At 36.3% G+C, this 12,250-nt stretch overlaps 1 protein-coding gene across 2 annotated transcripts in view; it reads right to left on the reverse strand.

The window, feature by feature from the left end:
* Positions 1–26: 26 nt before the first annotated feature.
* Positions 27–12,250, reverse strand: part of fhip1aa (FHF complex subunit HOOK interacting protein 1Aa) — a 30,899-nt gene continuing 18,675 nt past the window's right edge. For both annotated transcript variants that reach the window (XM_058770155.1, XM_058770146.1), the window contains exons 7-13: positions 12,045–12,212; positions 8,089–8,168; positions 6,342–6,541; positions 4,640–5,584; positions 3,916–4,094; positions 1,794–1,908; positions 27–994 (exon numbers count right to left, since the gene is read on the reverse strand). In XM_058770155.1, coding sequence (XP_058626138.1) covers positions 789–994; positions 1,794–1,908; positions 3,916–4,094; positions 4,640–5,584; positions 6,342–6,541; positions 8,089–8,168; positions 12,045–12,212 — 1,893 coding nt within the window. In that variant the 3' untranslated portion in view covers positions 27–788. The remainder of the gene's footprint in view (positions 995–1,793; positions 1,909–3,915; positions 4,095–4,639; positions 5,585–6,341; positions 6,542–8,088; positions 8,169–12,044; positions 12,213–12,250) is intronic.

Here is a 12,250-nt window from a genome sequence, read left to right on the forward strand (position 1 = left end):
TATATATATATATATATATATATATATATATATATATATATATATCTCTTACCCCACTAAAGAAAGACACCTCATCCTAATTAACAAGCATGTGACAATGTGAAAGTTAATATCAGTGATGCTCTACATAGAACCAGAACGACTGTGTAAGAATTGTTTCTCAAAGTGATAGGAAATCCAGCAATCCTACAGACAAGTTGTATAAAATGGCCAAGTGACCAGGTTTACAAAGTATGCTTACTGTATATAAAACTATAAAGACAATGTTGAAAATTAAGGACTAAAGGAATAAGCACTTCAGTAAGGCCATCATGGGAACATTCCAGCAAAAAGACATCAGCAGCACTATACAGTCTGTAGAAGAGAATCTGGTCCTCAAATGTTATTAATAACAAGTGTTATTTACATCTAATGCCTCCTCACCTCTTGCTCAATGGCTGTATGGCCATCACTATTTAGTTTAGGCCTGGAATTTTAGTTAGATGTCCAGCATTTTGTGTCCCTAAGTCAAATGAAGGCAAATCAATGACTGCTTTATGGCAGGTTTGGTAGTGCATTATCAAATGATGGAAGTTTCAAGGATTGTTCACACAACAGAACAACAAAAACATATGCTGGGAAGAACATATGTTCCCATCAAAATGAGAGAAGTCAGAAAAACCATTCCCACATTAATTTAGAGTTAACTGTAGTTTTAGTGCTTTCAATAAGAGCTAAAAATCATCCAAAACGTCAGTTCAAAAGTTTCCTGGAAACATTAATAACAAACATAAAAACAGAATCAAAGGCTACTGCTCCGTGGGAAGATGAGAAAGGATGGAGTGTTCTTGTGCAAAGGCTGCTAGCTCTTTCAGGAACTCTGTGAAGAGAACCGTGGCATATACCTCAGTTTTGTTTAAGGGAACCACAGTTTTGGGTTGGATATTCGGTTTCGTCTTGATTCTGTCTGCTTCAGAACTATGGAACCAATCTCCATTCTGTGGACTTTGAGAGTCTAGATAGAAATGCAAAAAAACATGTCATTGTCATCATTTCTAAGACAATGTTTATATATTGTACACTGTAGTTTATTCAAACTGAACGAGTCAAATAAAGAAGATGAAACAGTTTATACCACTAAGGGAAAAACAGTAGCTATGCAACCCTCAAACTGAAAAATGACTTCAAAGTTATTTGACTAAATTTAATTGATTTGATATTGATTTACATACTCCGTTTAACTCAAAATATAAACAGTTTCTTATATTATACAGTTTGAGATTGATAAGATTGTTAAATGATTTTTAAATAAGTATCCCATGCTTGCCAAGGATGCATTTTTGGATCAAAAATATATTTTTTTTGATCAGACATTTTAAAATGTAATTATTCCTGTGATCAAAGCTGAATTTTCAGCATCATTACTCCAGTCTTCAGTGTCAAATGATCCTTCAGAAATCATTCTGATATGCTCATTTTGTGCTCTAGAAACATTTCTTATCAACAAACAGTTATGAAAAAACATGTTGTACTGCTTATTTTTGTATAAACTTTTTTCCAGGATTTCTTTTTTTAAATGCTTCCTTGCCAAATAAAATTATTAAAATAAATTTTTAAAAATCCTACTGACGAACTTTTGATATTATATTTCTTCAGAAAACAATTTGCTGACAAACAGTAGGAGCAGAGAATCACTGCAGGTCATGTTTATGAAATACCTACGTACTGATCATTTTTATTTTGTGTAGTAAAACAGTTTTGTGTTTATTAAATCATAAAACAATATGACTGAAAGGATATGAATCTACTCTGACCTCTTAGTGAACTTTCTCTGGCCAATAAGCAGTGCTGGGCAGCTGTGAGAAGCTCAAGGAAGTCTTTATTATTCGCTGACCACTGTTCCATCTGGTTCTTCACGGAGGCCAGTACCTATAAATTCAAGAAAGTCAAGAAGGGAGAGTGAAATTAATGAATGAACATTCCATATTCTCCCATATCCACACCAGGTGATACATTACAAGTGCTATATACAGTTGTAAACAGGGTCCAAAAGAAATTGTGATTGAAGATATTCCATGAAGTGGTTTGGGTAATCCAGTTTGTCTGTTATCAACATGCTGTGACTCCAGTGAGGTACTTCTTTGAAATAACTGAGATTTCTGCTTGAAACATTATATTTGTGTAGTAAATTTAAGGAAACAGATGCACTTCTTTATCATTTTTTTTGTGCTTTATTAACAACAGTCAGAGACCCTCCCCTTGAAATCCAATCCCAATGTCAAAAACAGGTGTAAAGGTCTTTTCACAACAAGACAAATGTTCAATACAAATATTTGGTGCAATAAACATTTTCATGTATCTGTTAAAATGTCTTTTTAAGAAAGACCTTTTCTTTTACAGAGAGCTGTCTTTTCCATAGCACTGCAAAAAACCTGGCTAGCCAATAAGATTTGTTCTTTTGGTCACATGCTCAGAACTGCTACCGTTACATCCAAGTGTGCCACACACATCCTGAAAAGTTATCACCTCCTGTTCATAAACCCCGCCCTCTCCCGTGGAAACAAAAGGGACGTGAGCCAAACTAAAAAAAGTCAAAGTACACTTCAAATAAATTTTGCCCACAGATGTTTCTGTCATTTTAAGTATTTTTTTATCACGCTTGGGTATGTTCAAGAGTTTTCTATTAAGAGTCTGTGGAAGTACGGGCAGAACATTGATACCACGGCTCCATTTTAAGATCACTACTGCACATACTCTGGTTGCAAATGATGCCATCATTTACTGTTTGACTTCCTATCATCATGACAAGCAGGTGTCAGAAATGGAAAAAAAAAAAAAAAAAAAACACTCTACACGGCTGCTTAGATTTCTGCTTTTCCATAAGCACCACCTACTGTCAGAGACTGAATTTGCATTTTCATTCATTTTGTGACAAACATTCAGGTTGGTTTGACTAGGTCAAGGCTTTGTGTGAAAGCCATCTTTGTGTGTATTGATACACAAATTAACCAACAGATCTAACACATGCCTCTCAAAGACATGCTGATGAATGTTGAGAAAGCATGGGTTTTACTATTGCCCCATGTAATGATGTAAGGTATAATTCAGGTAATTCTATGGTGTTCACATAGAGGACGATAAGTATAAAGATAACAATAAAGATATAGTTCTAAAAATCTTAAAGAATTGCAGAGTCCACACTACAACTATAATGATAAAGGCACAGAGAAACGACATCGTTGGAATCACTTTCAGAAAGATTTTTTCCAGCTGATGAACAATAAAAACATTGACAGCCAATCAGAATCCATCCTGCTATAAGGAGTTCGAGAATTTAAAGTGGCAGACCCGCGTGCGCTTAGAATAAACAGACGATATTGTTTGCTGGTGTGGACACTAATATTGTTATCTTTATAGTTACCATACTTGGTGCGAACGTGGCTTTACGCTGACAAAGGGGAAGTACTGAGTGCAAAACACTGCTGTGACGCTGTGTGATGTGCCACTGATGTTATTTTAGCAGGTTTGTGAATCTGTATAGTATTAGAGTTATATAGACAAAGGCTACATTCACACCACAGCCGAATGTGGCCCAAATCCATTTTTTATCCCCCAAATCCTTGGCAAAGTTCACATGAGCTCTTAAATGTGCCCCACATTAAACATTTGTCTAAACAGTTGACATTTCTCAACTGACCTGCATACATAAAATGCTCAAAATATCTGCCATGTTAATCGGAGTTTAAGAAATGTAGGCTAAAGAAATAGTACTAAATCTGACAAGAGGCCAGTGTGAAATCACAGTTTTGGCATTTTTTGGTTTCATTTTCTACCTTTTTAAACTCAAATTAAGCATGCAGTGACAATGAATATTGAGTTAGTATGATTTAAAACTACATTCAATCAGTAGATCAGACACTGTATGCACTTCAGTACCTGGTATAGTGAGCGGACACTAGGCTGGAACACCATGTTTGTGTTGAGAAGGAAGGATCGCAGCAGGGGCTGAGGGTAAGCAGCTAACTGGGCCAGGATGCCAGTCAGAAGTAAGTTCACATGGAGAGAATTGCTAGGCATATTTTCTAGACGAGACAGCAGTACACTCAGAAATGGCCCTGAAAAGACAAGAGCAAAACTTAAATATTAGATAAAGTATAAATAAACTAAACTATACAAAAAAATAAAAAATGAGCCAGAACAACACACACCTAAATATCATATTGAACATTAAACTGAAACTAATACTAACTGATTCCTAAACTTTGCATAGTAGTTCATGGGGGCCAAAACTGAGGTCAAACTTCATGAAATACAGTGTCACGTAATTCAATTCAGTGCACAATTTGCTATGCACATGTACAATGATGTTTATGGTTTCTAGATGCCACTTGTTGAGTTAAACAGGTCATATTACTGATGAAATTTTTATTATAGCATCCAACTTAATGTTTTATACACCTTTTTTATGAGAAGGCGGTATATACTAATGCACACTCGTTATTGAGGTGCATTATGGTATTGAATGCATGCATAATATACCCTATACTTTTGGTCATCACTACAAATGGCTGTCCCTTCAAATAGTGCAATATATAAATGAGTGTATGAAGAATTGTGTGTAAGAATTTAAATAATTTAGAAAAATAAAATATTTTCTGACCTGTAAAAGGTGCAGCATGCCCCCTGCTCCCACTGCGGGGTTTGGTCCCAAAAGGAGATTGTAACTTTTCTGCCTCTGGTGTCTCTGGGGAGAAAGAGTTAAAGTCAATCTCATCTTCCTCCTCATCCATGAGGTCTATAGGACTCTTGAGTTCACTGTCTGTTTTTGCTGGACTGTGCTGTGCACCCAGAGTCCTTATGAGTTCCTCATACTGGGCCATAAGGTCCTCCCCTTCCAGTGACTTTTGGTCTGATTGGGACCCTCTCTTTTTACTATCCATTTCATCTAATGGGGAGCTCAAGCCATTGCTCATTGAGGATTCTGAATTTGTAGTCTTTTGATCAGTTACTGGTCCATCTAACACCTCCTGCTTTGCTGCTTCTGTAGGTTTGGATGAAGCATGATAGCTATTACCAGAGTCATGAGCATCCTTCTGAGCTACCAGGTCATAGACCATAACATCATTCTGGAACTCAGACTCTTCAATGTAAGAGCCCTTCACAATCATAATAGCAGTTCTCCGCAGTTCTTGAATGTGTTTTGGGGGCTCGTCCGGGATGGGGCGAGTCTCCTGATCTTCCTCTGGTTGCAGTTGTGCAGGACAAGCATCATAACTATCATCCCACTCCAGCTCCAGCAATCCAGGAGTAGCAGTGATATCTTTGAGGGGTGGACCGGAGCGATGCATTTGATTTGGGGGTTTCCTGCTGGTAACTGGTGGCTGAGTCTTACCTGCTTCTTCCAAGGTACTGCGCTGGTATTCTTCTGGAGGAGGGTTCTCACCATCGTAAGGGGCCGACCACACACGGCATGCTCGCATACAGTGACTGATGCCGTTTTGTGCATCGTACAAGTAGTGCAGGTAACTGACATCCAGGTAGATCTCTGAGCCAATGACACAGGAGTTACCACACTCATCCTCCTCTGAGAGAACCTCTTTTGATTCTAGAGAAAAATGTACAAGCAATATTTAATCAGTTACTAATGCACTTCTCATTATATTTCATGTCCCCTTTTTCAAAAAAGTATTGCTCTGGAATTTGTATCAGCTTGCAAATACTTTAATAACAGGCACAGACATAAGCGGATTACATAGTCTGGAATGAAGAAATTAAGTTGATGCCGGCACTAGTGAAGTTGCAGATTTAATCCAGAAGACGGAAGTCACTGAGACATGAATAACATTTCAGTCTGCAGACTCAAGTCCACTAATCTAAAGTTTGATCTTAGTCAATAAATCTTCAGTGCATGATTTTGTGGAGACCAACACAAAAGATAAAATCATTTTGTCTCACTTTTAACAATAAAACCTAGAAATCTTTGAAAAAAAACAAACAAACACTTTTTTCCCTTCTGCATCCAGTAAAGGGTTTCTAATTCTGCTCCTGGAGAGCCAATGACCTGGAGAGTTTAGTGCCAACTTGGCTCAACACCCTTGCCTGGAAGTTTCTAATAATCCTGAAGACCTTGATTAGCTAGTCTAGATGCGTTTAATTGGGGTTGCAACTAAACTCTGCAGGACAGTGGCTCTCCAGGAATAAAACTGGACACCCCTGATCTACGTCCTTACAAGATTTTAGTTTTCGGGGTAGGTCAAAAGTTTATACATTTTGTTATTACAATGACACTTCATTCACAACGCAAATCAAAATGACATAAAATAGTACACTCTTCCACAGGAAGTAAAGGAACTACATTATACCCGTAGTTCCTATATGGGAGCCATCAGTGCCTTTTGACCACAGGATGGAGTCCAGTTGTCTGAGTGGAGGGGGCATGACCTCTGGAGAGCAGCAGGAGGGTGTAAGGGCTAGAAACTTGGCGGCTGATACAGAGTAACAGTCTCTTTCTCGCAGGACTATACGCTGACTCAACATCATGTGGTTACAGGGGATTAGGTACCTGTCGGAGAAGGAGAGACCACACATATAGTGCCACAAGAAAGATAGCTAAACACCAACACCAATAGTATAAGACACAGGGCTCCAGACTGCGACTAAAACTGTCGCATTTGCGACCAAAAATATTAATTTGCGAGTGAAGTTTTTGCTGAGGTCGCCAATGGCGACTATGTTATGACTTGATTTTTTTTCCTGATTGTTTTGCGATCACATCTTTTATGTCCACGTATTAAACTGAGACGATGCGCATCAAAGTTTTAATGGAAAAAAAAGAGAGTTTCAAACAGTCCTCATCTCTGCCGAAATGCCTGCTAAACGCAGCTCAGTTGTGCAGCGCGAGAGATCAAAATGACAGAGACGTGCAAAGTGAAAGTGCAGAAAAGCAGAGTCTAGTTCATGCACAACTTGAACAAACTTCAACAGGTAAAGCTGTCAGCTGTGTGGATCTTGGCAATATCGTTGACAATTCTCGTTTATAATTATTACTAATATGGCTTCTTGTTATCAAGATCTTTAGTCTGTGTTCTGTAAATGCGTGAACTTCATTTTAGCCTGTTTGCAGCGCACTTGCCGTCCAGTAATCACAATAAGCTTTGTGCTTTGTTACTTTTTAATAAACAAAGTATCAGCTTTAACATTCTGCCAAATTCATAAAATAAATACGGTTTTGGCGCTCTTTAATGCTTTAGCGCCTCAGTTCAAGCGGCAAGTGAACCCATTATATCTTTCTCTATTATAGTATGAAATGAATGTGAATTAATATCAAAAGGTAGGCTATTTTATAAGAGAGCCTACACTTATTGAAATGTCTCATGTAATCGCTCATTCGGTGTCAAACTGTGGAAATTTTGTAAAGCTTGTAAACAATGCCACGTAACAATACCTAACCATCCATCCATAAGCTCATCAGTTAGCTAGAAAAATAATTATAAAGAGGAGCATTTTGCTATATTTATTCGCTTTTGCATATTAATATTTTTACTTAACCTGTAGGATGCATTGAGGAGGAGCCCAAACTAACACTGTAAAAAGCGATCATTTGACTTTTCTTTAAAAAAATTGAGGAAACCCAGGGCTCGCAAAATTGTGGGGCTATTGCGTTTTCCAGTTGGGCTACCAAAATTTATCACTGCCCTGCCCAACAGGCTAACTTAAATACTGTGGGTCCTTAAAAACCTCTCAATTTACTTGTATAAAATTTACGGCCATAAAAAGTTTTAAATGTGTTAAATGGTATAAGAAAATCTTAATTATAATTTCAAGAGGTCTTACAGTTGGGGATGGAAAGACAAGAACCCAGGTCATCTACAAGATGGATTAAAATGCTGATAAAGTCAAGAAAAGAGTAGACAAACATGACTGTATGATTGAAATGTCAAAATGTTAAAAAACAAATAAATAAAACGCGTTTATTCTGTGGCACCTAAAAAAATATTTTTTAAATACGTTTTTTCTTATAGGAGCCAATGGCTCCTTTCTCGATTTTTTTGTCTGGAGCCCTGAGACAATATTTAAAATAAACTGAACAGTATGCACAAATATACTCACTTGAAAACCAACTGGAGCATGACATCCTCACAATACAAGCCAATGAGAGTACGGAACAGGGCCAGCGATACAGTGCCAAGCTGGAACAAAAGCACAGCCTATAAAAACACTACTACAAAACACAACTTAATGAAGACACTGCATGTTTCAAACAATAAAACTGGCATTAACTGGTTTAAATTGTTTTGTGTTAATATTGCATTAAATAAAGCTGACTATTGTCTATCAGGATTCTTAAGGCTTAGTGCTGCCGGGCGTTCTGTTTGAATACACATGCAAACTAACATTTGAGTTCAAATATTAGTCTAATTTAATAGAAAGAGCCTACAATCTACCTTCATTCTTACATCTAATCTACCAACCACTTCTCAACACTTGTGCACACTGCACAAGTCTTCACCCTGAAGTTAAGTAGTACAGCAGTGTTATTAACAGTAGTTGAGTGTAGGGCCCGATGGTATAGCTAAATAAAATGGTCCCACTTTATATTAGGTGGCCTTAACTACGGTGTACTTACATTTAAAATTAATCATTTGATACAATGCACTTATTGTGTACGTACATGTTTTTACATTGTACTTATATTTTTAAAAATACCTATATGAAATTACATCTGTAATTAGATTTATAATTACACTGTTGACCCATCCCTTACACCTTAACCCACCCTTAAACTTACCTACACACCAAACCTGTCCCTAACAGGCACGTGCAGAAGGGGGGGCTTTGGGGGCTTGAGCCCCTGCCCTTTTTCAAAATTATTCAAAAGTGCCCCTCTCGGACAAATAGCAATGATATTGCGGTCAATAAAACAAAATGCATTTGAATTCTAATTAACATGACAATTTGTACAAAACTCGCTCAAAATTCGGAAAGTTCCTGTTTATTTTTACATATCTGTCAATCTGAGGTGTTGCTATGGGTTTCGTGCGTTTTGCTCGACTGATATTCCAGTCTGTTCGGAAACCGAGGCTCTCGAGCCATGGTTCTTTCAGTGAGTGCCTATGGGTTGACGGAAGGAAAAAATAAACTAAAAAATATTTTAATCAATAATCAAAGCTAGTGTGTCGATTTAATTAACAATCCACATATTATCTATTTTAAAATATTACATAATTAATCAATGCCCGTTTGTCATATAATACACCAACCAATCATGATCTGGCACAAGAAGTTCAAATTTCACTGGACAATATGTGAAGTGGAGCAGTTATTTTCCGTTCTTATTCATAAATCGGTTGAAAATTACATGGGACAGACGAGCTTATTTGTGGAGTGATCTGGATCTGCGGTTTGCCTCATTTTATAAATCAAATTACATAGCTGGGAAAATGTACACTGCAAAAAATGCTTTTCTTGTCTTGTTTCCAGCCAAAATATCTAGAAATTCTTAAATCAAGAAGCATTTTCTAGGCAAGTAAAAATTATTCTTGTTTTCAGTAAAAACAACTCAAAATTAAGTGAGTTTTTGCTTGAAACATGCAAAATAATCTGCCAATGGGGTAAGAAAAATAATCTTATGTCAAACAGAAAACAAGATTATTTTTCTTACCCCATTGGCAGATTATTTTGCTTGTTAATTATTTTGCATTTTTTGCAGTGTATGCTAAAAGCACTGCACGAAACCGTGCAGCGCTAAAAGTCGCAATAATGGTAATCAGTAGGCCATTCAATTCACTTATATTTATGTATGATATACACCATTTACTATTTGATGAAACTATCATAGTTATTTAAGCCCAAGTGCCACCTACAGGCCTATTATGTGAATTATTATTAAAAGAATGTTTTTCTATTTTAATATACATGTATACTATTTTAATAAAATATCATTTATTTCTGTTATTCAAAGCTGAATTTTCAGCATCATTACTCCATTCTTCAATGCATGGTCCTTCAGAAATCATTCTAATATGCTGATTTATTATCAATGTTGGAAACAGTTGTGCTGCTTAATTTTTTTAATTATATTTATTCATTGGAATCTGTGATACTTTTTTGGGGTTCATTGATAATTAAAAAGTTAAAAAGAACAGCATTTATTCAAAATAGAGATTTTTTCTAACAATGTCAATCTTTATCCCTGTTTCTATCAATTTAACAAATCCTTGCTGAATAAAAACTAATTTCTTTAAAAAATTTAAATAAATACTGACCTCAAGCTTTTGAACGGTAGTGTAGGCTATATTGTTACAAAAGTAATTTTTTAAATAAATGCTGTTCTTATTTAACTTTTTATTCATCAAAGAATCCTGAAAAAAGTATCACAGGTTTTCAACATTGCTAATAAATCAACATTGCATTAAATGCATTAAGTAAATAAGTACAATTTTGATCAAATAAATGCAGACTTGATGACTATAAGTGACTTCTTGCAAAAATATAAAATAGTAATGTATCCAATCTTATGACCTATAATTTTTTTTTCCTCATATTGCCCCTTTTTTACATTTGAACCCCTGAGGAACTCTCTGCACGTCCCTGGTCCCTAACCTCACCCATATCCCCACCTCAATAGCAGCAAAAGTGTTTTGCAATACAATGTGACCACAATAAGTACATTGTACTTATTTTTTGATGTAAATACATAGTAGTTAAGGCCACCTAATATAAAGTGTGACCAATAAAATTTATTTCAATATGTGTGTTAATTTTGATTAAATTCAATATTTATCTCACTATTTTTGCATTTTCTCTGGAATAATTTAAAATTGTGATTTTGTTGTTTCCCCTAAAAAAAAGACATGATCTGAATAGAACTGCCATTGTTACAAAGTACATACTTGTGTGTGTGTGTGTGTGTGTGTGTGTGTGTGTGTGTGTGTGTGTGTGTGTGTGTGTGTGTGTGCGCTTATGTGGTTTACGGGGACACAAATTTGTATAATGACATGGGTATGACAGAGGTATTACAATTTGAAGGTGGTTTATGAGGACACTGCCTATGTCCCTGTAAATCAAAAGGCTTAAAAAAAACATACTAAATGGTGTTTTTTTTTAAATCTAAAAATGCAGACAGTCTCCTGTAAGGGGTAGGTTTAGGTGTAGGGTTGGTGTAGGACAATAGCACATACAGTTTGTACAGTATAAAAACCATTACGCCTATGGAGAGTCCCCGTAAACCACATATACCAACGTGTGTGTGTTTGTGTGTGTGTGTTTGTGTGTGTGTGTGTGTGTGTATATACAAATTCAATCCAGATCAATTTTGTCATACAGTATGAGATTTTTTTTTGGCCAATCCGTTCTTATGGTTACTATTAATCATGGCAGTTTTGGATTCAAATATGGCATTTAAATATGGTTGTCAATCCAGAAACTTTGCTTTTAGTTATTTCCATGAAAAATGAAACCTTTATTCATATTGTGAATATGTTATATACAGAAAGTTTTCAAAGAATGCTCCCGTTGTAACCAATGAAGCAGTCAGTTACTTCAGTTCAGGGCAAACTCACTGACTGAGTTCAGCACTTTTACAAATACTGCCATTACAATCAATGAAGCTGACTCCACTGCACAATGAACCTGTTATTATTATCATCATCATGTTTGCACTTCGCTGGATATAGTGAAAGGATTTGCAAGCGTGCAGAACTCCATGATTCTATAAGTTCGTGCAAACCAAAAACTTGAAATAAAAACACGGTGTATATTGAAACCTGTGATGCTCTTCACAGCGCACACACATAAATATGTTTTAAAGCTAACAGTTAAATACTGCTATTAAAAGCAGTAGAACCATCCCTTTGATGTGGCCATAATTATGAGGAGAAAAAGAAAAGTGAAAACTAACCTAAACTTTTAACATGAATACAACATTAACAATATTCCCTTATTTTATTTTTTTATCACCCAGCACTTGTTCAGCACCGAGCTATTCTCAAGCAAGTACTGCTTTTTGAGATTTAATTGGCTGCTTTTTTGCAATTGGCTGACAGTCAGGATGAAATAGTGGTTACCTGAAAGGGAGTGTTGATGCGGCTGACTAGTGTGTCCAAAATGTGTACATTGTCATGGCGATGGAGCAGGATGAAGCTTAGGAAAGTGTGCAGCAATGCAGGTTCAGAAACGCTGCGTATGAAGAGGTCCAGGTATGCTGTTGTGGTCATCACCTCTTCAAGTGTCAACTACAAAAAAATGAGGTTGCTTAAAATCAAATCTTACT

This window comes from Onychostoma macrolepis, chromosome 01 (assembly GCF_012432095.1).
Source record: "Onychostoma macrolepis isolate SWU-2019 chromosome 01, ASM1243209v1, whole genome shotgun sequence".
NCBI classification, from domain to species: domain Eukaryota; kingdom Metazoa; phylum Chordata; class Actinopteri; order Cypriniformes; family Cyprinidae; genus Onychostoma; species Onychostoma macrolepis.